This window comes from Tamandua tetradactyla, chromosome 11 (assembly GCF_023851605.1).
Source record: "Tamandua tetradactyla isolate mTamTet1 chromosome 11, mTamTet1.pri, whole genome shotgun sequence".
NCBI lineage: Eukaryota > Metazoa > Chordata > Mammalia > Pilosa > Myrmecophagidae > Tamandua > Tamandua tetradactyla.
In genome coordinates this window covers 5191534-5218542 of record NC_135337.1, presented here as the reverse complement: position 1 = coordinate 5218542, position 27009 = coordinate 5191534, and the positions used below count along the sequence as shown (strand labels likewise).

Sequence of the window (27009 nt, the reverse complement as noted above, 5' to 3'; positions counted from 1 at the left end):
CACAGGTCCAAAAAAAGGTTTTTTTTTAAACTGCCACATTCACTCCGAAGCCCATTCATCTCTCCTTCAGCATCCCAAAGATTAAGCACATGTTCTGCTTAGCTATATAATAAAGTGGCAAACACGCTGCACCACTGGCATCACAGGACAGTTGCCTATAAAACTAGACTTCTGACGCTGGGCTCCAGCTTCATTTTCTCACAGGTCATCATCCTCATCCGGCAGAGCAGTCGTCGGAGCAACCTCTAAGTCATGCTCACACTGTGCTGCCAAAGCTGGGTCCATGACAACCTCTGGTAGGGCAAGGGCAGGCAGGGCAACAAACTCCAAGTTAGGGTCACCAATCAGTTTTCTAGCAAGCCAAAGGAAGGGCTTTTCAAAGTTGTAGTTACTTTTGGCAGAAATGTCAGAGTGCTGAAGATTCTTCTTTCGGTGGAAGACAATGGATTTTGCCTTAACTTTCCTGTCCTTAATATCCACTTTGTTGCCGCACAACACGATGGGGATGTTTTCACACACTCGTACCAGATCTCTATGCCAGTTAGGCACATTCTTGTAAGTAACTCTTGATGTTACATCAAACATTATAATGGCACATTGGGCTTGGATGTAATAGCCATCTCTCAGTCCACTAAATTTCTCCTGACCCGCGGTATCCCATACTTTGAATTTAATAGGTCCTCTGTTGGTATGGAACACAAGGGGATGCACCTCAACGCCCAAGGTGGCTACATACTTCTCGAATTCACCAGTCAGATGACGTTTTACGAATGTACTTTTTCCAGTACCGTCATCGCCAACCAATACAAGTTTAAACTGAACTTGGGGTTCTCCTTGGGCGGCCATCGTGACGGTTCTTCCAGAAGCATCTCCATCCCCTGTCTCCCGGGAGGCATTTTCCTTCTTCATCTCCAAAGGTCACTGGCTTGTGGACTCTCTGCTTTTCGTAGCTATGTCATTCTTTTCTGCTATCTCTGAATCTCTCTTATTCTCCAAAATGTTCTCTCTTTTATAGGACTCCAGAAACTTATCAAGACCCACCCAAATGGGTGGAGACATGTCGTATTATTCTGCCTTTATGAAATGGGACTTAGATTAAAACATGGCTTTTCTGGGGCACATACATCCTTTCAAACCAGCACAGGGAGTGAGATATGGATCCTCTTTCATTCTTTTGCATATGGATATCCAGTTTTCTAGGCACGATTTATTGAAGAGACTATTCTGTCCCAGGTGAGTTGGTTTGACTGCCTTATCAAAGATCAATTGTCCATAGATGAGAGGGTCTATATCTGAACACTCTGTTCGATTCCAATGGTCAGTATATCTATCTTCATGCCAGTACCATGCTGTTTTGACCATGGTAGCTTCATAGTTCACCTTAAAGTCAGGTAGCATGAGACTTTCAATTTCATTTTTCTTGCTCAGGATACTTTAGCTATTCAGGACACTGACCTACCAGATAAATTTGGTTATTGGTTTTTCTATTTCTGAAAAGTAAGTTTTTGGGATTTTAATTGGTATTGCTTTGAATCTGTAAATCAACTTAGGTAGACTTGACATCTTAACTATATCTAGTCTTCCAATACATGAACACGGTATCCTCAAACCATAAACACGGTATGCACTTCCATTTATTTAGGTCTTCTATGATTTCTTTTAACAATGTCTTGTAGTTTCCTTCATATGGGTACTTTGTCTCTTTATTTAAATTTATTCCTAATTATTTTATTCTTTTGGTTGCAATTGTAAATGGAGTTTTTTCTTGATTTCTCCCTCAGATTGCTCATTACTAGTGTATAGAAACACTACAGATTTTTGAGTGTCGATCTTGTAACCTGCTATTTTGCTGTACTCATTTATTAGCCCTAGTAGTTTTGCTGTGGATTTTTCAGGGCTTTTGACATATAGTATCATTTCATCTTCAAACAGTGAGAGTTTTACTTCTTCCTTTCCAATTCCGATGCCTCATATTTCTTTTTTTTGTCTAATTGCTCTGGCTAGAACTTCCAACACAATGTTGAATAACAGCAGTGATAGTGGTCATCTTGTCTTGTTCCTGATCTTTGGGGATAGTTTTCAGTTTTTGCCCATTAAGGACTATGTTAGCTATGGGTTTTTCATATATTCCCTTTATCATATTGAGGAAGTTCCCTTCTATTCCAATCCTTTGAAGTGTTATCAACAGGAAAGGGTGCTGAATTTTGTGAAATGCCCATTCTGCATCAATCAAGATGATCATGTGGTTTTTCTCTTTGATTTGTTGATATGGTGTATTACATTAATTGATTTTCTTATGTTGAACCATCCTTGCATACCTGGGATGAATCTTACTTGGTCATGATGTATAATTCTTTTAATGTGCTGCTGGATTCAATTTGCTAGAATTTTGTTGAGGATTTCTGCATCTATATTCATTGGAGAGATTGGCCTGTGGTTTCTTCTTTTTTGTAATATCTTTGTCTGGCTTTGGTATGAGGGTGATATTGGCTTCATAGAATGAGTTAGGTAGCTTTCTGTCTTCTTCAATTTTTTTGAAGAGTTTGAGTAGGATTGGTACTAATTCCTTCTTGAGTGTTTGGTAGAATTCACATGTGAAGCCCTTGACTTTTCTTTTTGGGGAGCTTCTTAATGACTGATTCAATTTCTTTACTTATGATTGGTTTGTTGAGATTGTCTAGTTCTTCTCAAGTCAATGTTGATTATTCATGCCTTTCTAGAAAGTTGTCCGTTTCATCCACATTGTTGAGTTTATTCGCAGAAAGTTGTTCATAGTATCTGCTCATTACTTCCTTTGTTTCTGTGAGGTCAGTGGTTGTGTCTCCACTTCCATTTCTGATCTTATTTATTTGCATCCTCTCTCTTCCTCTTTTTGTTAACCTCACTAAGGGTCCATCAATCTTATTGATTTTCTCATAGAACCAGCTTCTAGTTTTGTTGATTTTCTCAATTCTTTTCATGTTTTCAATTTCATTTATTTCTCCTCTAATCTTCATTATTTCTTTCTTTTTGCTTGCTTTGGGGTTAGTTTGCTGTTCTTTCTCTAGTTCTTCCAAGTGGACAGTTAATTCCTCGATTTTTACCTTCCTTCTTTTTTGATATAAACATTTAGGGCAATAAGTTTCCCTCTTAGCACTGCCTTTGCTGCATCCCATAAATTTTGATATGTTGTATTTTCATTTTCATTTGCCTCCAGATATTCACTGATTTCTCTTGTAATTTCTTCCTTGATGTACTGGTTGTTTAAGAGTGTGTTATTGAACTTCCATATATTTGTGAATTTTCTGGCACTCTGCCTATTATTGATTTCCAACTTCATTCCTTTATGAGCTGAGAAAGTGTTTTGTATGATTTCAATCTTTTTAAATTTATTGAGACTTGCTTTGTGACTCGGCATATGGTCTATCCTTGAGAATGATCCATGAACACTTGAGAAAAAGGTGTATCCTGCTGTGGTTGGGTGTAAAGTTCTATAAATGTCTGTTAAGTCTAGTTCATTTATTGTATTATTCAAATTCTCTGTTTCTTTATTGATCCTCTGTCTCAATATTCTGTCCATTGATGAGAGTGTGGAATTGAAGTCTCCACCTATTATGGTAGATATGTCTATTTCTCTTTTCAGTGTTTTCAGTGCTTGCCTTATGTATTTTGGAGCATCCTGACTCAGTGCATAAATATTTATGATTGCTATGTCTTCTTGTTGAATTATTCCTTTTATTAATACATAGTATCCTTCTTTGTCTCTTTTAACAGGTTTACATTTGAAGCCTAATTTGTTGGATATTAGTATAGCTACTCCTGTTCTTTTCTGGTTGTTATTTGCATGAAATATCTTTTCCAAACCTTTCACTTTCAGCCTATGTTTATCGTTGGGTCTAAGATGTGTTTCTTGTAGACAGTATATAGACAGGTCCTGTTTTTAAATCCATTCTGCCAGTCTAGGTCTTTTGATTGCAGAGTTTAATCCATTAACATTTAGTGTTATTACTGTACAGGTAGTATTTTCTTCTACCATTTTGCCTTTTGAATTTTATATGTTGTATCTAATTTTTCTTCTTTTTGCCTTTACCACACTCTTCTCCACACCTCTCTCTCCTGTCTTTTTGTATCTGCCTCTAGTGCTCCCTTTAGTATTTCTTGCAGAGCTGATCTCTTGGTCACAAATTCTCTCAGTGACTTTTTGTCTGAAAATGGTTTAATTTCTCCCTCATTTTTGAAGGACAATTTTGCTGGATATAGAATTGTTGGTTGGCAGTTTTTCTCTTTTAGTAATTTAAATATATCATCCCACTGTCTTCTCGCCTCCATAGTTTCTGCTGAGAAATCTACACATGGTCTTATTGGGTTTCCCTTGTATGTGATGGATTGTTTTTCTCTTGCTGCTTTCAAGATCCTCTCTTTCTCTTTGACATCTGACATTCTGATTAGTAAGTGTCTTGGAGTACATCTATTTGAATCTATTCTGTTTGGGGTACACTGCACTTCTTGGATCTGTAATTTTAAGTCTTCCATTAGAGTTGGGAAATCTTCAGTGATAATTTCCTCCATTAGTTTTTCTCCTCTTTTTCCCTTCTCTTCTCCTTCTGGCACACCCACAACATGTATATTCATGCATTTCATGTTGTCATTCAATTCCCTGTGTCCCTGCTCATATTTTTCCATTTTTTCCCTATACTTTCTTTTTCTTGCCGGATTTCAGATGTTCTGTCCTCCAGTTCACTAATCCTATGTTCTGTCTCTCTAAATCTACCATTGTAGGTTTCCATTGTTTTTTTCATCTCTTCTACCTTGCCTTTCATTCCCATAAGTTCTGTGATTTGTTTTTTCAGACTTTCAATTTCTTCTTTTTGTTCATTCCTTGCATTCTTCATATCCTCCCACAATTCATTAATTTGGTTTTTGATGAGGTTTTCCATGTCTGTTTGTATATCCTGAATTAATTGTTTCAGCTCCTGTATGTCATTTGAATTGGTTTGCTCCTTTGACTGGGCCATATCTTCAATTTTCCTAGTGTGATTTGTCATTTTTTGTTGGCGTCTCGGCATTTAATTACCTTAATTAGTTTATTCTGGAGATTGCTTTCACTTCTCTTACCTAGGGTTTTCTTGCTGCATGAATTTGTTCTCTATCTGTTCTTTGACATTCAGTTCAGCTTTATCTGGACCTCTAGCTTAAGTTTTGTTTAACAGAGGAGAATTTTTCAGTTCTTGTTTTCTTGTTTCTTGTTCTACTTGTATGATGCCTTTTCCCCCCCACCCTTGGAAGGGTCTACCTAGGTATTATAGACCCCAGCCAGATTTTCCCAGACCAAGCTGGCCTCCTATCAGGAGGAAAGAGTCACCTGCATCAGTTTTCCCTGAGGGTGAGACTCAGTAGGTTGAAAGACTTTCCTGTGAGGTCTCTGGACTCTGTTTTTCTTATCCTGCCCAGTATGTGGTGCTTGTCTGCCTGCAGGTCCCACCAGTGTAAGATGATGTGGTACCTTTAACTTTGGCAGACTCTCCCTGCTGGGGGCATGGTGGAGACAGAGGAGAGATTGTAAGCTGGTTTTAATGGCTTCAAATTACCAAGACCTGGTGTCTGAATTCTTTGAGGGAGGGATTCCACCTGAGTTGGGCTTCACCCCCTCCTCTGGGGAAGGCACAGGCTCCAGACAAGCCCCCAAAAGGCACAGGCTCCAGACAAGCCCCCAAAAGAGACCACTTCTGCCTATGCCTGGGGCAGATGCAGCCTGAGAAGCCCTGCCGCTATATCCAAAGGCAGTGAAGCCTTTGTAGAAACACAGCCACAAAAACCTCTGTTTCCTTCTTTCTTTCCCCCCTTTTTCCATCAGCCCAGCCCCATTGGTGCTGGGGCAAAAATGAGCAACCTCCGCTTTGACCAGGTTCACCTAAGCTGGGGGCCTATTTTTAGTAGTCAGAATTTGTTAATTAGTTCCACAATTGGTGTTTGATTGTGCTCAGTCCCTGCTGCTGGTCAAGTTCCTTTCTTTTCCCCTCTGGGAAGCAGCCTGTGGGGGAGGGGCGCCGGCTGACACAGCTTTGGGAACTCCGGGTTCTGTGGGGACTCACAGCTGGTCCATCTGGTCCAGACTGGGGTACACTGTGTGTCCAGTCACTGACGTGGCCCTAGGAGCTGTTCTGTACTGTTTCTGGTTATTTAGTAGTTGTTCTGGAGGACAAACTAAAATGCACACATTGTTAAGCCTCCATCTTGACCCAGAAGTCTCAGAGCTCTGATTTTTTACTTTTAACATTTTTTGTTTCATCTTAAGTTTTCTCTTTTATTCACCTGTATTTATTTTGGTGTATAGTGTATGATGCAATGCATGATTTATTTGTTTGCAAATAAAATTTTCAATAGATTTAGATGGACTGAATCTGGATGTTAAATTGAACCACCCACCCACTCAATCCCTCCTTAAAAAAATAAAAAATGGAATGAGGGGATTTGGTGCTGGAGAGTTTCACAGCCAAGTCCAATATGTTCAGAACCCTGATGGATTGTTGGGCGAAAACTGGGAAAATAATCAGTAAAAACAAGTATTTGATGGTAATTGGGTGGGTTCAAATCAGTCCTTCCTTCTCCCCTTCACCAGAGTTGAGGGCTCTTCCCTCACCAAAGTGACTCATCCTGAGTTCAAGTAGTCAACAGGTGAGGCACATCCATATTGCTTCAGTGTAACAAGGCCTCGGTCAACCACTGGAAGATGAAATACCTTCAGAGCAAGTTGACAAGGAATACCAGAAGGGATAGAGAAGTACGATTAATGTTCTTGTAGCTGCATCTCAGCTAGAGTTGCTAAGAACAGTCCGGGCCTCACTGCATGCTCCTTCCATGACCTCCCACACTGCTCTGCACATGTCTCTAGCATTACATTCGCAGCATCACATTATTATATCTCTTTATGTGAGGCTTTCTTTCTTCTTTCCCTGGCTTCTTTTCCTCAAAATGTTATTTTCCAAGGCATAACAACATTCAGTAAAGTGCATAGATCTTAAGTATACCATTTGATGAATTTTGCTAAATGCAAAAAGCTGTATAACTAACATCCCAAACAAGACATAAAATATTGCCATTCTACAAGAAAAATTATCCTGTGCCTTATGCCTGTTTGAATCTATTATGTATCCCAGAAAAGCCATGTTTTAATCCTGATGCATTCTTGTGGGAGCAGCCATTCCTTTTAATCCTGATTCAATACTTCAGAACAGAAACATTTGGTTAGGTTATCACCAGGAAATGTGGTATGCCCAATTGTGGGTGTGACCTTTAGATTGGATGAGATGTGACTCCACCCATTCCAGGAGGGCCTTGGTTGGTTTACTGGAGTTCTTTAAAAGAGGAAACGTTTTGAAGAAAAGACAGACGCTTGGAGAACAGCTGCTTCACAGAACAGAGACATGGATGTCTGGAGATGCTTGGAACTCAGCAGATGTCACCATGAGATGTTAAGCAAGCCAGAACGTAGAAAACCCAAGGGAAGCCAAGGGATGAAAGCCAGCCCTGGAGAAGCAAAGAGAGGTATCCCCATGGGAAGAGATTTGAAAGCACTGGAGCCCAGGAGAAAGGGACCAGTGTGCCTTCCAATATTAGGTCAACAGGTGTTCCAGACACATCAGCCTTTCTTGAATTAAGGTATCTTTTCCTGGACGCCTTAGTTTGGACATTTCCATAGGCTTAGAATTGTAAACTTGTAACTTATTAAATTCCTGTTATAAAAGACATTCCATTTTTGGTATATTGCATTCTGGCTGCATTTAAGAAACGAATACATGCCTCTTTCCAGTCATGCTCCCCCCATCGTGAGGCAACCAGTATTCTGATTTCTGCCCCCACAGAGTAGCTTTGTCTTTCTGGAACCTCATACTAATTAATTTTTAAGTATGTCTTCCTTTGTGTGTCTGGCTCCTTTTCATCCACTACATAATATTTCTGAGATGCATCCATGTTGTTTCAAGCATCAGTAGGATAGTCTTCATAGCTGATGAGGAGACTCTAACACCACCTGTTGAATGGTGTTCAATAAGTGGTTTGCCTTGGCCACGTTGTCAAAAGTCATTTGATTGTGATTGTGGTTCTATTTCTGTTCCATTGATCTATTTGTTTATCCTTACAAATCCCATATGGTGTTATAAATTGGCAAGTTAAACTCACATTTATATGAAAATGTAAAAGACCAAAATCGTCTCTAAAAGAATAGTATTTAGCTTTATAGTAAGAATTAAAATAAGGTCTTGAAATCCTCCATTATTATATTTTTTAATTAACTTACTAATTTCTACCAAAAAACTTGCTGGAAATTTGACTGAGATTGCATTTAATCTATAGTATTTTGGTGCAAATCAATCTCTTTACCATATTGATTCTACCAAGCCATAAGCATATTATATCTCTCTCCATTTGTTTAAGTATTTCTTAATTTTTCCCAGCAATATTTTGTAGCTTGGGTAAGTACTGTACACAGGATGAGTATCTTTCCCTGGATGCCTTAAATTTGGGCATTTCTATAGACTTGTTTTAATTAGAACATTTTCTTGGCCTTAGAACTGTAAACTGACAACATATTAAATTCCCCCTTTTTAAAAGCCATTCTGTTTCTGGTGTATTGCACTCCAGCAGCTAGCAAACTAGAACAGTGACTCAGTGGCAGAATTCTCACCTGCCATGCCAGAGACCCGGGTTTATTTCCTGGTGCTGCTCATGCAAAAAAATAAAATGTTTTTACATTATCTTCCAGCTTTCATTGTTTGATGAGTAGCCAACTGTTATTCTGATCATTGTACTTCTCTGTGTGATGTCTTTTTGTTTCCTCTGCTAGCTGTTTTTCTCTTTTTCTTTAGTTTTCAGTAATTTAATTTGATATGTCTCATTATGATGTTCTACATATTTTTTATACTTTAGAAGTGTTAAGCTACTTGGATTTGTGGGTTGATATTTATATCAAAATTTTAAAATTTGTGACTGGCATTTCTTCAAATACTTTTGCCCTATTTTCTCTCTCCTCTTTTCTGACACCCAATTAGGCATATTAGATTGCTTAATATTATGGCATGTCATATGCCATTGATGCTCAGTCTTTTTTGTGTGTGTTTAATTTTAGATAGTTACTATTAACCATTCTTCAAGTTTACTGATCCTTTTTTCTGTTGTATTCATGTTGCTGTGAATACCATCTAATTTATCTTTAATGTCAGATACTGCATTTTTCAATTTTTTTGGTATTTATCTGGTTCTTTTTTTACAGTTTCAATTTCTCTATTGAGATTTTCCTTCTGTTTACTTACTCTTTCCTTCTTTAGCTATAAATCTTTTGAAATAGTTATAATGGTCATTTTAAAGTCTGTGTCCATTAGTTCCCATATCTAGATTGGCTTCTGTTGATTTTGTATGTTGTGTGTGTCTTGTTTTCTTGCTTCTTTACAAGTCTTATAATTTTTTTATTTTATACCAGATATTATATACAGAAGAACTTTCGATATCAAAGTTCGCTTTGTTTGGCTTTCCCAGAGAGCTAAGTTGAGGAGACAATCTTTTTTATTTAGCAAACTTTTAGTGTATCTGGGACTGAGTCCAACTTAAGGAATACTGAGCTCATCTCTGATGAGCTCAAATCCTAACTTCGTGTGCTCCTGCTGTGGCTACCTAGGATCTCATCTCTTTGATCCTTTTAGTGTAGTGTTTGCAGCTATTTCTGGAAGGAATGCAGGTTGCTTTAGATCCAGAGGTTCCATCTGAGTTCATTCTGCTTTTTAGTCCATTCTCCATTGTCCTTTTCTCAGCAAAAGTGGAGAAGGTGTACAACTTGCTGCAACTTGGCATCTTCCAAACTCCACCTACTACCTACCTCTACAATCCATTCCACCTACCTCTACAATCACCAGTGGTCCAGATGGCCTCTTTTCCCATCTAGTAGAATCAGTCTCCTGAAGGTCCTCCCCTTTACTGACCTTACTTAGACTCAGCATTTGTCTCCACAGGTGAGTCCTCATGCTCACCTATGCAGGACTACTTGTGCTGGAATTTTCTCATAAAGGTTTTCTTCTGCCCTCCACTCTTTGATGACCCTATAGAGTAATATGATTTTTATATTATCCAGATTTTCCTTTCACATCCTTACTAGATGTCAAACTCCCCTTCATCTTAGCCCCTTAAAAGCAAGAATTATATCTTATTTGTTTCTGGATACAGCAGTGTTTGCCCCATAACAGAAACTCAAAAATATGAGAATTAATTCATTAATTAATGCTGAAGATTGAAACAAAGGGGAAGAATGTCTGAAACATAGACTTACCGTCGAGAAACTCAGAGTGTAATATGGAAGACAATATGTAAATATATGGGTACATAGAGTCTTTTAAAAGAAGCCTAAGAAGACAGTAGAAGGGTGGGTGGGGACTCTAAAAATATAATCTGAACAACATGATTCAAATTAACCTCAATTTGTATTTATATAGTAACTGCCATTTTATTATGCTTTATAATTTATATGTCTTATCTCAAAGAAAAGAAAGAGATGTATGATGATTCATATGTCTTACAGAGACCTCACTATTGATTTCAGAAATTTAATGGACATAAACAAAAGAAGGAAAGAGGAGTACATCACCAAAAGCTAAGATAAAGAGCCACAAAAATCCACCAAGAAAATGGATACATAAGGAGAGGTCAAATGCAGAGGGATGATGACAGTGGTGCTAGTAATCGTAACAGCTAACACTTATCGAGCATTTACTAAGTGGTTGGCATAATGCTAAGCATTTATGCCCCAACAACCCACTTTTATTATCCTTATCTTATTAACAGATGCAGACACTGAGGTTTAGAGAGGTTAGCTGAGTTGCCCCAAATTATACAGTTAGAAAGTAAAGAAACTAGAATTTGAAGCCAAGCACTATGGCCTTTGTGATTTATGAAAAAATTCTGCAGACTGTTATCCCATATCCCTTGTCATAAATGGTAGCCTGAGCCCTGCGAGGTCAGGGACAAGATTTTGCACGCAGGTTTGGTCTGTATTGCCACCAATAGAGTCAGCAAAGATTTTCAGCATACACAAAGCATTGTCAAAAGCCATTTGGTGAGGGGGAAAAAAGCCAGTTTGTGAAGGGCAACTATAAAATTAAAGTTTGGGACAGAGGTAACATGAAGTGAGAATGGATCGACAAAGGACTAACGACAAGAGCAGAACCAAGTGGGACAAGACCAAGGCAAATACCAGAAGGCAACGGTCGCTCGCTTGTTTTAAACACTGACCATGTGCCAGGCACTGTGTCTGGGACTTTATAGGCCCTATTTCTCGTGGTCTTCACACTGACTCTATGAGATAATTACTATTGTCCGCTCTAATGGATTGACTCACGTCACATATATGACATGCGGTAGAATTAGACGGCCCTGGAATTTCAAAATCTTAACTATTGTGCCTGCCCAAGGGTAGTTGGATGCTGCAGGCCAGGATCTGAAGGTGGGAGGTGGGGGATAATCAGGAACCCAGTGACGTGGACAGATTCCAGTTGCTAAGCCACTGCCACTCCGAGTAAGCGTGTGCGGATCCATCCAGGCTTCCAGGGAACCCGCTCCCAAGCCTTCTAAAGGAACCTTGACTTTTAAGATAAAACAAACAAACAAAAAAGTTTTCAGTTATGCTTGGCACAAAAAAGAACAAGGAATGTCCATTACTTGAGATCAACATTACTATTGGCATACTATTAACAGATGACAGGAAGTAAACAGATCCATTCAACATTTATATTTCTTCCTTATTCCCTACCAAAGCAAGTAACCTTCAAGCTGGAAAGACTCCCACAGATTTGGTGACAGCAGATAGAAGCCCAAAGGAAGAGGAAAGGTTCAAAGGCGCTCACAGGCTCCGGAGTCCTGGCCAGGTGAGTTTTACTCCAAGAACTCAGTGCCTGCACTGCCTGCTTTGAGAGGCTGAGGCTTTGAGGAAAGGAGATAGAAGCCCAACCATGGGCAAATTTCAATCTTTTAAATAAGGGGTAGGTGATTTGGATGATCTTTTGCTAGTGAGTTCCCAGAGGAGAGACATTTTCCCAACCTTATCACATTGCTTTATAAGAGAGTTACTAGGTTGGTTTATTCAGGTATTCTACAGACCAATTTCATTCAGACTGTAGCAATGCATTTGACAGATTAAGTTTCTATTCTTGAAGACCTCATTCAACTGTGGACAAGGGTTGAAGGTAGCCAGGTCAGGTAAGTGAGTAAATGATTGAATTCAAAGTACTAATTACTGCACTGATGTCAATCAGGAGAAAGGACCTCTGCTTACACACCACAGGTTTCTGGCCTCCATCCTGCCTTGTTAAGCATTTTTATTAATGGCTTGGATGAAGACATTGATGGTCTGGTGATAAAATTTGTGGGTGGCATAAAGCTGGAAGAGATAGCTAATACCTTGGAAGGCAAAACCGTGATGCAAAAAAGATATGACAGCCTGAAACAATGGACCAGATCTAACAAGATTATGTTTAATGGGGATAAATGTAAAGTCCTACACTTGGTTAAAATAAACAATCAAATAAGATGAAATAAGCAGCAGATGGGAAACGTGGTTTAATAGTAGCCTATGTGAAAATGATAGAGATATTTTAGTTAACTATAAGATCAAAATGAATCACCAGTGCACCGTGAGCAGACTGTAACAGAAATATGGAGTTGAATATAAGGGAGATGATAATCCTTCCTAACTCCAATATGACAGCTCATATTTAAAGAGTGCTTTACTGTATGGCAAACATGTTTATATGGATTATCTCATTCATTCTTTCCACTAGCCTTTAAGATCTACCTTTACCCCATTTTACATATAAGGAAACCGAATTTCAGAGAGAGATTAAGTAACATGTCCAAAATCACATAACAAGAGCTAGGATATGGACTCAGGTCTTCTGACTCCACACAGTGTGGCAAACCACCACTCCTGGTACTGTCTTTAGACTCTCAGTTCATACCTGGAGAGTTGGGCTAGTTTGAGACTTTAAAGTCAACACCTACAAACCAAAGGAGCTGAGAACTTGAAATCATGTCACATACAGAACGGGGAAATACTTGGGGCTGGGCCATGGGAGAGAAACACTGGGATGTGGGCCTAGAGAGTGTCGTCATGATCTGTCTTCATACGAGCAGCAGACGTAGATTGCTCCTTCCTGGGGTCCTGGAGGGTAAAGCCGTGGTCAATGGGGAGGACATACAAAGAAAGAGATTCGGGTTCAAGTGAGCATGCGCTTTCGAACACTCAGAACACTCTACAATGTACTCGTATCTCAAAGGCAGCAAGGCGCCGTCACTAGATGTCCTCAACCACAGACTGATTCATCCCTTGTGGGAACACAGGGCCAGGACTTTGAGTTCTCATCCTGCTGCGAGGTTCTGTGCCTCTGTCCTAACACCTAGATTGTAGAATCTGGGCAGTTTTAGGTACGGGGTATTCCTGGCTTTTTCAACTTGACATATTTCCAGAACCTGCTTCCCTCCAGGGAGGCTGTTTGTTTTTTTAAACTTCTATTCCTCGGGACTTTCGAAGCATGTGCGACCCTCTACCGGCACCACAAAGGCCCCTACACAGCTGCCTCGGTTTATCGCGGCTGGATTTAAGGAACAAATACGTAATCAAACAAACATAGAACGCTCTGTACGTTGTTATAGTTTTCTGCCTCTCACTTGCTGTCAACTTTTTTATATTGTCATGACTTTAAATCTTGCTAAAAGCCTTCCCCTCTATTTTCCTTATTCCAAAGCTGCCCCTTCTAAATTGTTTCCTCTATTCTCCTGTAGGCTGGTACAAAAAAAAGAAAGGAAGAAAGAAAGCAAGCATTATTATAATAATAGAATTATTATATATAAATAGAAGATGCATAAATTGGTTCAGAACAAGGAGCTGAGGACACATTCAATCGGTAAATTATATGATCCATGACACATTGTCTAGACACTTAGAACCCCCCCCACCCTTCCACACTTCCAGAATTCGAGTTAATTATTCTGGATAATTAGAATTTGTAAATTCGTGGCACCTTAAAAACAATGTCTTTAAATTATGGTCTGCTGTATTATGGGATAGACAATGGCCCTGCAGTGAGGCTCACATTCGGCCTTGCCCCTAGCCACCTAACCCGTCTGGACAGCGCCTGTCACTCACTGCCCAGTGTAATGAGGCGGTGTCAGGCATTGCAGGTAAACACGCTTGGACCCGCACTCGCGGGCCCCTGCTGCAGTCACATTTTCCAGAGGAGTCTGCACCATCTTAATCACGCCTGCCAAGGAAGAAATTCTCTTTCCTCTTTTCCTTCCCCAAGACTTATTTCCCTTGTATCGTTTAAACATATTAAATCACTGTTAGTACGCAGAGTGGGCATCATGTTAGCATAAGATCTAATCAGAGTGAGTCTGCCGGTCTCCGAAGGCTTTACTCTTTTTGTCTCTTTCCTCTGTTTTCCTGTTAGACTGAAGAGCCTTTTTTGACATCCTCATTTGTTCTGCTGTGTAATAGCATGGGACCTTTCAGAGCTGTCAACAGCTGCTCCACTCTAGAGAGCTGCAGAACTGAGCGAGCAAAGCAATAATGATTATGCTCGAATGGGCTGAAAAGGATCCAAGACATGAGAAGGGAAACAAGAAAGAGTGCATCTGGTGCCGTGCAGTTCTAACCTGTGAGTATGTGAGTGTGCAGCCTATCTGTATGCACGTGCAGGTGTGTGCATGAGCATGTGCCACAGCCTTGCACATGTGTGTAACCGACAAATTAGGATTTCTAATTTCTAGAAGGGATGATTATGGTTGCTGCATCCTTATATAGATATTCCTTTTGCTTTCTTGTATATTGGGGTAGACAGGGGGAATTACCTGAAATCTTTGACCTGTAAACCAGCTGCCTTGATCTCTGATAATGAATGTACAACCTTTATCTTCTGCCCTTCTGATTATAAAACCTTGTGACTAGCCTTCATTTGTACACATTTATCCAGTTTTTTTACTCTAGAGTCTTTTGATCATTAAAGACAGCCCCTAATGCTAATTAATGAAGGGCCTTGGGTCAGCCCAAAACTAACCCACCCCAAATCCAAAGTTATGTTGAGAACTGAGACTGGATCTAACCAAAGTGGGCTCACCTGACATGTGCAGTAGCACAGACTTTAACCTACAAGTCACCTACACCTCATTATATTACTAAAAATCACACCCATCGTCACATTAAGGCTGCCATTTTCTTACATACATTCTGTGACTAAGCACACAATCGATCTGCGCATGCTTAATAATCAGATGCCCTCTACATCATCTGGGGCCACTGTGCTCATGATCTTAAAATCTGCCCATCTTTTAATTCTGTAAAACTATTAGAATGACTGCAGTCCCAGGAGAAAGATTTTGGGGCCAATTGGCCATCTGATTGTCTGCTTCATATCTAGGAGTAAACTTTGTCTCTCTTTGAAACCCCAGTGTCTCAGGAATTGCTCATTTGAGCACATTGGGCAAACAAATCCACCGCGTTTGTCTGGTAACACGAGTGCATTGTGAACACAAATCATTTTCCTGAAAGGAGTGGACTGGAAATTGACTAAGTTCAGAATTCACCCAATTCCCTAATCCTCTCCCTTTCTCCCAGAAGGCTACACTCAAGTGTGGGTGCTGCCATCTACAATTGCAAAGATGGCTTGCCAGACACTGAGGAGAATGACCTCTCTCCTCCTGTCCTTTGTACCCAGCTGGTTAAGGAAGCTGCAGATTCATTTACTTTGCTAGATGACTACTCTTTGGGGATAAATCAAGCTTGATGGGAAAATGCCATAAGTCTTCCTAAATGTCAAGAAACTAGTTATTAAATAACTGGTCTGCTGGCCTTATACTAATATTAATATCAGCTGGTATCTTTTGAATGTTTATTGTTTGCCAGGCATTGAAAATATTAGTACAGGAAGTAGTCCCACAGCTAAGGAAGAATGGCTTCAGGAATTGACCCTGGGTATCTGTGACCTCAGTGTTGCATTCTTAACCATTAGCCTATATTCCCAGAGGGCCTGGTTTTTCAGGGCTGTGGTTATTCAAGAGCAAACGAATTGGTCAGGTCAGTCATCTCAGATTCTTCAGCGAAGCAGCCAGGATGCTCAATGATGCACTTGGTTAGCTGTAATAAACAACTTGTCAGCTCAATCAACAGCCTTGAAATAAACCAGAGATTCCTGATTTTTCCATTGGGTTAACTGACTATTTTGTAGAATCCAGGAATCCTACAGAGGCCATGTGTCTTGAGGTCACTGAGGAGTCCAGGCTGAGTCTTTTCCTGTTCTGAATCTCAGGCCCCTATTTGGTTCTGGAAGCCAATGAAGGTATCAAAGGCAGACTGACCTTTAGCAAAGGGGAGAAGCAGATGAACTTTTTCAATAGATCAGAGCCTTCCCTTCTCTGCCATCACTTTCCTCAACCTTACTCCTACCCTATTCCCTCTTGGCAAGCTAAGCCCATAATCTTCTCAAAATCCTTTACCTCTTCAGAACCTTCTTCATAGGAGGCCAAGATGACCTCACTTACACTTATACTTATTGTATGTCTGCCTTTCAGTTAGCTTCATTAGACTAGGAAAATCCCTAAATTAGGCAAAAGGAATACATCTTCATTAGTAGTATTTTAGACTTCTCCAAGTTAATAAAATATCTGAACACAGGGCTATCTCCATGGCATTTTTTTTTTTTTTTATTAACGGAAAGAAAAAAAAAAAAGAAATTAACACAACATTTAGAAATCATACCATTCTACATATGCACTCAGTAATTCTTAACATCATCACATAGATGCATCATCATTGTTTCTTAGTACATTTGCATCGGTTTAAAGGAACTAGCAACACAACAGAAAAAGATATAAAATGTTAATATAAAGAAAAGAAATAAAAGTAGTAATAATAGTAAAAAACAACAACAAACAAACCAACAAGCAAACAAAAACAAAAAAAACCCTATAGCTCAGATGCAGCTTCATTCAGTATTTTAACATGATTACTTTACAATTAGGTATTATTGTGCTGCCCATTTTTGAGTTTTTGTATCTAGTCCTGTTGCACAGTCTGTATCCCTTCAGTTTCAATTACCCATTGTCTTACCCTGTTTCTAACTCCTGCTGAACTCTGTTACCAATGACATAGTTCAAGTTTATTCTCGAATGTCCGTCCACATCAGTGGGACCATACAGTATTTGTCCTTTAGTTTTTTTTTTTTTTTTTTTTTTTTTTTTTTTTTTTTTTTTATTAATTAAAAAAAGAATTAACAAAACAATTAGAAATCATTCCAATCTACATGTACAATCAGTAATTCTTAATAACATCACATAGTTGCATATTCATCATTTCTTAGTACATATGCATCGATTTAGAAAAAGAAATAAAAAGACAACAGAATAAGAATTAAAACAATAATAGAAAGAAAAAAAACAAAAAAAACAAAAACAAAAAACCTATACCTCACATTCAGCTTCATTCAGTGTTTTAACATAATTGCATTACAATTGGGTAGTATTGTGCTGTCCATTTCTGAGTTTTTATATCCAGTCCCGTTGTACAGTCTGTATCCCTTCAGCTCCAATTATCCCTTCTCTTTTTTTTTTTTTTTTTTAATTAACGGAAAAAAAGAAATTAACCCAACATTTAGAGATCATACCATTCTACACATGCAATGATTAATTCTTAACATCATCACATAGATGCATGATCATCATTTCTTAGTACATTTGCATTGGTTTAGAAGAACTAGCAACATAACCGAAAAAGATATAGAATGTTAATATAGAGAAAAAAATAAAAGTAATAATAGTAAAATCAAAACAAAACAACACAAAACAAAACAAAAACCTATAGCTCAGATGCAGCTTCATTCAGTGTTTTAACATGATTACTTTACAATTAGGTATTATTGTGCTGTCCATTTTTGAGTTTTTGTATCTAGTCCTGTTGCACAGTCTGTATCCCTTCAGCTTCAATTACCCATTGTCTTACCCTGTTTCTAACTCCTGCTGAACTCTGTTACCAATGACATATTTCAAGTTTATTCTCGAATGTCCGTTCACATCAGTGGGACCATACAGTATTTGTCCTTTAGTTTTTGGCTGGATTCACTCAGCATAATATTCTCTAGGTCCATCCATGTTATTACATGGTTCATAAGTTTATCTTGTCTTAAAGCTGCATAATATTCCATCGTATGTATATACCACAGTCTGTTTAGCCACTCTTCTGTTGATGGAGATTTTGGCTGCTTCCATCTCTTTGCAATTGTAAACAACGCTGCTATAAACATTGGTGTGCAAATGTCCGTTTGTGTCTTTGCCCTTAAGTCCTTTGAGTAGATACCTAGCAATGGTATTGCTGGGTCGTATGGCAATTCTATATTCAGCTTTTTGAGGAACCGCCAAACTGCCTTCCACAGTGGTTGCACCCTTTGACATTCCCACCAACAGTGGATAAGTGTTCCTCTTTCTCCGCATCCTCTCCAGCACTTGTCATTTTCTGTTTTGTTGATAATGGCCATTCTGGTGGGTGTGAGATGATATCTCATTGTGGTTTTGATTTGCATTTCTCTAATGGCCAGGGACATTGAGCATCTCTTCATGTGCCTCTTGGCCATCTGTATTTCTTCTTCTGGTAGGTGTCTGTTTAAGTCTTTTTCCCATTTTGTAATTGGGTTGGTTGTCTTTTTGTTGTTGAGTTGAACAATCTCTTTATAAATTCTGGATACTAGACCTTTATCTGATATGTCGTTTCCAAATATTGTCTCCCATTGTGTAGGCTGTCTTTCTACTTTCTTGATGAAGTTCTTTGATGCACAGAAGTGTTTAATTTTGAGGAGCTCCCATTTATTTATTTCCTTCTTCAGTGTACTTGCTTTAGGTTTAAGGTCCATAAAACCACCTCCAGTTGTAAGATCCATAAGATATCTCCCAACATTTTCCTCTAATTGTTTTATGGTCTTAGACCTAATGTTTACATCTTTGGTCCATTTTGAGTTAACTTTTGTATAGGGTGTGAGAGATGGGTCTTCTTTCATTCTTTTGCATATGGATATCCAGTTCTCTAGGCACCATTTATTGAAGAGACTGTTCTGTCCCAGGTGAGTTGGCTTGACTGCCTTATCAAAGATCAAATGTCCATAGATGAGAGGGTCTATATCTGAGCACTCTATTCGATTCCATTGGTCGATATAGCTATCTTTATGCCACTACCATGCTGTTTTGACCACTGTGGCTTCATAATATGCCTTAAAGTCAGACAGCGCGAGACCTCCAGCTTCATTTTTTTTCCTCAAGATGTTTTTAGCAATTCGGGGCACCCTGCCCTTCCAGATAAATTTGCTTATTGGTTTTTCTATTTCTGAAAAATAAGTTGTTGGGATTTTGATTGGTATTGCATTGAATCTGTAAATCAATTTAGGTAGGATTGACATCTTAACTATATTTAGTCTTCCAATCCATGAACACGGTATGCCCTTCCATCTATTTAGGTCTTCTGTGATTTCTTTTAACAGTTTTTTGTAGTTTTCTTTATATAGGTTTTTTGTCTCTTTAGTTAAATTTATTCCTAGGTATTTTATTCTTTTAGTTGCGATTGTAAATGGGATTCGTTTCTTGATTTCCACCTCAGCTTGTTCATTACTAGTGTATAGAAAAGCTACAGATTTTTGAATGTTGATCTTGTAGCCTGCTACTTTGCTGTACTCATTTATTAGCTCTAGTAATTTTGTTGTGGATTTTTCTGGGTTTTCTACATATAGTATCATATCGTCTGCAAACAGTGATAGTTTTACTTCTTCCTTTCCAATTTTGATGCCTTGTATTTCTTTTTCTTGCCTAATTGCTCTGGCTAGAACTTCCAACACAATGTTGAATAATAGTGGTGATAGTGGACATCCTTGTCTTGTTCCTGATCTTAGGGGGAAAGTTTTCAATTTTTCCCCATTGAGGATGATATTAGCTGTGGGTTTTTCATATATTCCCTCTATCATTTTAAGGAAGTTCCCTTGTATTCCTATCTTTTGAAGTGTTTTCAGCAGGAAAGGATGTTGAATCTTGTCAAATGCCTTCTCTGCATCAATTGAGATGATCATGTGATTTTCTGCTTTGATTTGTTGATATGGTGTATTACATTAATTGATTTTCTTATGTTGAACCATCCTTGCATACCTGGGATGAATCCTACTTGGTCATGATGTATAATTCTTTTAATGTGTTGTTGTATACGATTTGCTAGAATTTTATTGAGAATTTTTGCATCTGTATTCATTAGAGAGATTGGTCTGTAGTTTTCTTTTTTTGTAATATCTTTGCCTGGTTTTGGTATGAGGGTGATGTTGGCTTCATAGAATGAATTAGGTAGTTTTCCCTCCACTTCGATTATGTTGAACAGTTTGAGGAGAGTAGGTACTAATTCTTTCTGGAATGTTTGATAGAATTCACATGTGAAGCCGTCTGGTCCTGGACTTTTCTTTTTAGGGAGCTTTTGAATAACTAATTCAATCTCTTTACTTGTGATTGGTTTGTTGAGGTCATCTATTTCTTCTTGAGTCAAAGTTGGTTGTTCATGTCTTTCCAGGAACCTGTCCATTTCTTCTAAATTGTTGTATTTATTAGCGTAAAGTTGTTCATAGTATCCTGTTATTACCTCCTTTATTTCTGTGAGGTCAGTAGTTATGTCTCCTCTTTCATTTCTAATCTTATTTATTTGCATCCTCTCTCTTCTTCTTTTTGTCAATCTTGCTAAGGGCCCATCAATCTTGTTGATTTTCTCATAGAACCAACTTCTGGTCTTATTGATTTTCTCTATTGTTTTCATGTTTTCAATTTCATTTATTTCTGCTCTAATCTTTGTTATTTCTTTCCTTTTGCTTGCTTTGGGAATAGTTTGCTGTTCTTTCTCCAGTTCTTCCAAGTGGACAGTTAATTCCTGCATTTGCCTTTTCTTCTTTTCTGATAAAGGCATTTAGGGCAATAAATTTCCCTCTTAGCACTGCCTTTGCTGCGTCCCATAAGTTTTGATATGTTGTGTCTTCATTTTCATTTGCCTCTAGGTATTTACTAATTTCTCTTGCAATTTCTTCTTTGACCCCCTTGTTGTTTAAGAGTGTGTTGTTGAGCCTCCACGCATTTATGAATTTTCTGGCACTCCGCCTATTATTGATTTTCAACTTCATTCCTTTATGATCCGAGAAAGTGTTGTGTATGATTTCAATCTTTTTAAATTTGTTAAGACTTGCTTTGTGACCCAGCATATGGTCTATCTTTGAGAATGATCCATGAGCACTTGAAAAAAAGGTGTATCCTGCTGTTGTGGGATGTAATGTCCTATAAATGTCTGTTAAGTCAAGCTCATTTATAGTAATATTCAGGTTCTCTATTTCTTTATTGATCCTCTGTGTAGATGTTCTGTCCATTGATGAGAGTGGTGAATTGAAGTCTCCAACTATTATGGTATATGTGTCTATTTCCCTTTTCAGTGTTTGCAGTGTATTCCTCACGTATTTTGGGGCATTCTGGTTCAGTGCGTAAATATTTATGATTGTTATGTCTTCTTGCTTAATTGTTCCTTTTAATAGTATATAGTGTCCTTCTTTGTCTCTTTTAACTGTTTTACATTTGAAGTCTAATTTGTTGGATATTAGTATAGCTACTCCTGCTGTTTTCTGGTTGTTATTTGCATGAAATATCTTTTCCCAACCTTTCACTTTCAACCTATATTTATCTTTGGGTCTAAGATGTGTTTCCTGTAGACAGCATATAGAAGGATCCTGTTTTTTAATCCATTCTGCCAGTCTATGTCTTTTAATTGGGGAATTCAGTCCATTGACATTTAGAGTTATTACTGTTTGGATAATATTTTCCTCTACCATTTTGCCTTTTGTATTATATATATCATATCTGACTTTCCTTCTTTCTACACTTTTCTCCATGTCTCTCTCTTCTGTCTTTTTGTATCTGACTCTAGTGCTTCCTTTAGTATTTCTTGCAGAGCTGGTCTCTTGGTCACAAAATCTCTTAGTGACTTTTTGTCTGAGAATATTTTAATTTCTCCCTCATTTTTGAAGGACAATTTTGCTGGATATAGGAGTCTTGGCTGGCAGTTTTTCTCTTTTAGTAACTTAAATATATCATCCCACTGTCTTCTAGCTTCCATGGTTTCTGCTGAGAAATCTACACATAGTCTTATTGGGTTTCCCTTGTATGTGACGGATTGTTTTTCTCTCGCTGCTTTCAAGATCCTCTCTTTCTCTTTGACCTCTGACATTCTAACTAGTAAGTGTCTTGGGGAACGCCTATTTGTGTCTAATCTCTTTGGGGTGCGCTGCACTTCTTGGATCTGTAATTTTAGGTCTTTCATAAGAGTTGGGAAATTTTCCGTGATAATTTCTTCCATTAGTTTTTCTCCTCCTTTTCCCTTCTCTTCTCCTTCTGGGATACCCACTACACGTATATTTGTACGGTTCACATTGTCCTTGAGTTCCCTGATACCTTGTTCAAATTTTTCCATTCTTTTCCGGATAGTTTCTGTTTCTTTTTGGAATTCAGATGTTTCATCCTCCAAATCACTAATTCTATCTTCTGTTTCTTTAAATCTGTCGTTGTAGGTATCCATTGTTTTTTCCATCTTTTCTACTTTATCTTTCACTTCCATAAGTTCTGTGATTTGTTTTTTCAGTTTTTCTATTTCTTCTTTATGTTCAGCCCATGTCTTCTTCATGTCCTCCCTCAATTTATCGATTTCGTTTTTGAAGAGGTTTTCCATTTCTGTTCGTATATTCAGCATTAGTTGTTTCAGCTCATGTATCTCATTTGAACTATTGGTTTCTTCGTTTGACTGGGCCATATGTTCAATTTTCTGAGCGTGATCCGTTATCTTCTGCTGGCGTCTGGGCATTTAGTCAGATTTCCCCGGGTGTTCGACCCCACAGGTTGAAAGATTTTTCTGTGCAATCTCTGGGTTCTGTTTTTCTTATCCTGCCCAGTAGGTGGCACTCGTGGCACACGTTTGTCTACGGGTTCCACCAGTGAAAGTTGCTGTGGGTCCTTTAACTCTGGAAAATTCTCGCCGTAGGGGAGGTTCGGCAGCCGAAGCGTCTTGGAAGAATGCCAGCCGGCCTGGGGTTCCGAATGCGGGGAGGGTCGCCGGCCGCCGCAGCACGGGAGAGCATCCGGCCGGATTAGCTAGTCGGCCCGGGGCACCAAGCGTGGCGGGAGGGCGCCAGCTGTCGCAGCCCGGGAGAGTGCACTATTCCCAGCCGACGGGGGAGTCACGTGTTTGGAAGGGATCCCCCGGTCACTGTTCTCCGCAGTCTGGGGATTTCCGACCCAACTATCTCAGTTGTTCCGGGGGGCCTCGTGTGGTGGGGGCACCAGCCGCCGCGGCCCAAGGGGACCGCCTGTCCAATTCTACCAGCTGGCCTGGGAAGGTGGAAGGGAGGGACTCTGGTCGCTTGCCGGTCACCCAGGAAAGCCCGTGCCCCTTGGTGATCTCACCGGAGCTGGTTCTCCCAGATAGTCAGCCGTTCCAGGATGGGGTACGCCGTCCCTTTGATCTCCCTCGTGGCTCCGGGAGCTGCTCTGTATTATCTCCACTCCCCCAGTAGCTGTTCTGGAGGAGGAAAGGTGAGGGCGGCAAGGCTGTAGAGGCTGGTGGTGGAGGAGCCGGTGAAGGCGGGGGAAGAGGGCACCGTGGTGGTTGGAGAGCAGCCGGAGCAGGAGGGGGAGGAGAGAGGTGAGAAGGAGGGCGGGCGGGTTGGCTGCTGCGGGGCGTGGGCGCCGCGCGGCGGGCCGGTGGAGAAAGAGAGGGGAGAAGGAGGGCGGGCGGGTCGGCTGCTGCGGGGCGTGGGCGCCGCTCCATGGCATTTTTAATGTCACACTTCAGGGGAAGAGGAAAGAGCCTTTTCCATCTACTTATATGGCTGTATCATAGAGGGATGGGAAAGAGAGACAGAATTTGCACAGGGAGCAAATTTAAGACTTGGGAGTCATGGCATTTTGCATCAGAAAGCACTTTTTAAAGTTACCTTTGTTAAGTGTAAAACAGAACACTTGGTGAAGTTTTATGGAGGGAAGGGGATTCAAAGACTGACCTAAACAATGAAAAACTTGGACAGATAAAAAGAGTGAAAGCGATCAGGGATTTCTCTTGGGAGAGACAGAACCGAAAGCTGGATAGAAAAAAAGAAGCAGCATGTGAGACGCAATGTCTGTGGGCAGCTGTGCTCCTGAAAGTCACCCAGTAGGAAGCGTGGGCAGCCAGTGAGGCAGAAACTGCCAGAGCAACAAAGCATTGAGGAGAACCAAGGCTGATTTAGACTGTGATAAAACTGGAGCACATCTGGGACCAAGAAACATCACGATCCCCCTGTGCATGAACCGAGTGTCAGCCCACATATTGTCAGGCTCAGTGTGGTCCAGATTAGCACTAATAACTCAATAATGGTAATAATTGTGCATAGTTATGGACTGTGGCTGATATGAGCACAAGTGACTAATGGGTGAAATGCACCCTGCTAACCAAGACTCAAGTTAGAGGACACCATGTAATCTCTTTAAATTTTTAAAGTTTTAATGGAATACACCCCTGTAGAAAGTTGTGAGCCATACAGGAACTCATTAGATGATTTAGGAATTCATAGAGTTTTGGAGAATTTTATATTGCCCACCTGAGTTCCCCATGCTCAGTCATTTGGTTCTCCACTTGATCTTCCCAGGTAATTTGAAATAGGGTACCCAGAGTCCCTATGTGAGGGGACACAGGTTCCCGTAGACCTTTCTGGGAGGTATTTTGGGAGATGTGAATATACATGCAGAGAGCTGGCCCCTGGGACAATCCTTTGAAGCCAAAGACCATTGCCTGGTTCTAGTCCACCCTGGTCAACAAATCTGCATACTGGAGTCCTGTGGGAACATCTGCTATTAATTTAATTGTTTGTTTGCTTACACAATTTGCCTCAGGAAGGACTATTAGCACATCAAAAAGATGGGCAAAATATCCTTGGTAAGAACAGGATACAAACCTACTTGACAACTTTGTCGATTTCAACAAACACCACCCTCATGTGTTAACCTTTCCCAGTGAGACACCCTATTTAAGTTAACAGCCAGCAAAGTGGGAGAAGTTAAGGCAAACCCAGTCTGTAAACTGATGGGGAAAAGCCAAAATAACTTTTATAACGATATCTTAAAAAAAATTCCTAAAGCTTGAAAAATGTGGTACTTTTCCTTCCTTCCCCTTTCCACTAAAGAACACTTACAGACAACCTGCTGGGCTGATAACACTTTCTTCCCATCTCAAAAGAGCACTTTGTAAAAATGTTTTTAGAACACTAGTTTTCATAACACTCCAGGGAAAGAAGTAAAGGTGGGTCATTTACATAAAATTCAAGATTTCCATGTACCTCACTTCTGTCCCAACTTTCAAAGGGAAAAGAGGGGCACAGGAAAATCTCCTTGAAACATTGAGAACTGTTTGAGGTTTGTCTCAAGAAAGAAAATGCCTCTGAATATGGAGAGCAGAGAAGCAAAGAGTACATGCCCAAGCTCCCAAATAAACCCTTAGCTGCCCAAGACACCCCACGATAGAGTTAACTCAGACAACTGGTGACCCCCTCATGCACCCCTCAGGCAGAGTGACTGGAGGCTCTTTCTGTTTGCAAGTATAGGCTGTAAAATCTCTCCAGCCTTTCCATATATAGCTTGGCAGCAAAGGCAGTCTTGTGCCTGTAGCCTATTTTCAATAACTAAAACTTCACAACTTTAGGGAAAAAAAGGGAAAAGAAAGTATTTACATTAATCATATGTGCAATACATAGAGCCTTGATATTTTTAGGCAAAAGATATGGAACATAATTTTAACTTCTTTTTTGTGTTCATCACTTGGAATGGATCTTATTCCTGGGAACTGGAGAAATATGTTCAGAAATGAATAAAATATCTCTAATCCATATTTTTTACTCATTTGTCCATACCATAGATAAAAGGAGCATCAAACCCAAGGTTTTCACAATCACACAGTCATATTGCAAAAGCTATATCATTATACAATCATCTTCAAGAAACCTGGCTACTGAAACAGAGCTCTACAGATTCAGGCATTTCCCTCTAGCATCTGTAATACACCTTAAACTAAAAAGGGGATATCTATAATGTGCCAGAATAGCCTCCAGGATAACCTCTAGACTCTGTTTGAAATCTCTTAGCCACTGAAACTTTATTTTGTCTCATCCCTCTCATCCCCCTTTTGGTCAAAAAGTTTTCTCAGTCCCTTGATGCTGAGTCCCAGTTCATTCTAGGATTTCTGTCCCATGTTGCCAGGGAGGTTTACACCCCTGGGAGTCATGTCTCACTTACAGAGGGGGAGGGCAGTAAGTTTGCTTGCTGTGTTAGCTGAGAGAGAAATAGGTCACATCTGAGCAACAAAAGAGGCTCTCTGGGGTGACTCTTAGGCCTAATTTTAAGTAGGCTTAACCTGTCCTTTGTGGGGATAAGTTTCATATGAACACACCCCAAGATTGAGGGCTTGGCCTATTGATTTGGTTGTCCCCACTGCTTACCAGAATATCAGGCATTCTCCAAGTGGTGAAGTTGAATTTTCCCCCTTTCTCGCCATTCCCCCAAGGGGATGTTGCAAATACTTCTTTATTCACTGTTTAAATCACTCTGGGATTTATCGGGGCATCACACTGGACAAACCTACAAAATCTCATGCCCTATTCAAGGTTCCATGTACTTACGGTGTTCAGTTTATCTGTCCACATAAGTTATATTAGGAAATGCACTAATAAGTAATAGGGGAAACAAATGTTTAAACAAATTGAGAAGATTGAAATACTAATGATCGATGAAAGGGAGGGGTAAGGGGTATTGAAAAAAATAGGGAGAACAAAGGTTAAAATATATTGGGTAGATGAAAATACTAGTGGTTGATGAGGGGGGGTATGGTATGTATGAGTTTTTTCTTTTTTCTTTTTATTTCTTTTTCTGGAG

At 39.6% G+C, this 27009-nt stretch overlaps 1 protein-coding gene and 1 long non-coding RNA gene across 2 annotated transcripts in view; both read right to left on the bottom strand.

The window, feature by feature from the left end:
* LOC143649805 (uncharacterized) overlaps positions 1-27009 on the bottom strand; it is a 119355-nt gene that overhangs the window by 32055 nt on the left and 60291 nt on the right. The gene's annotated exons all lie outside the window — the stretch shown is intronic.
* On the bottom strand, positions 125-861 carry LOC143649360 (GTP-binding nuclear protein Ran-like). Its single transcript, XM_077119448.1, has one exon. The coding sequence runs from the start codon at positions 844-846 to the stop codon at positions 199-201; it is 648 nt and encodes a 215-aa protein (XP_076975563.1). The 5' UTR covers positions 847-861; the 3' UTR covers positions 125-198.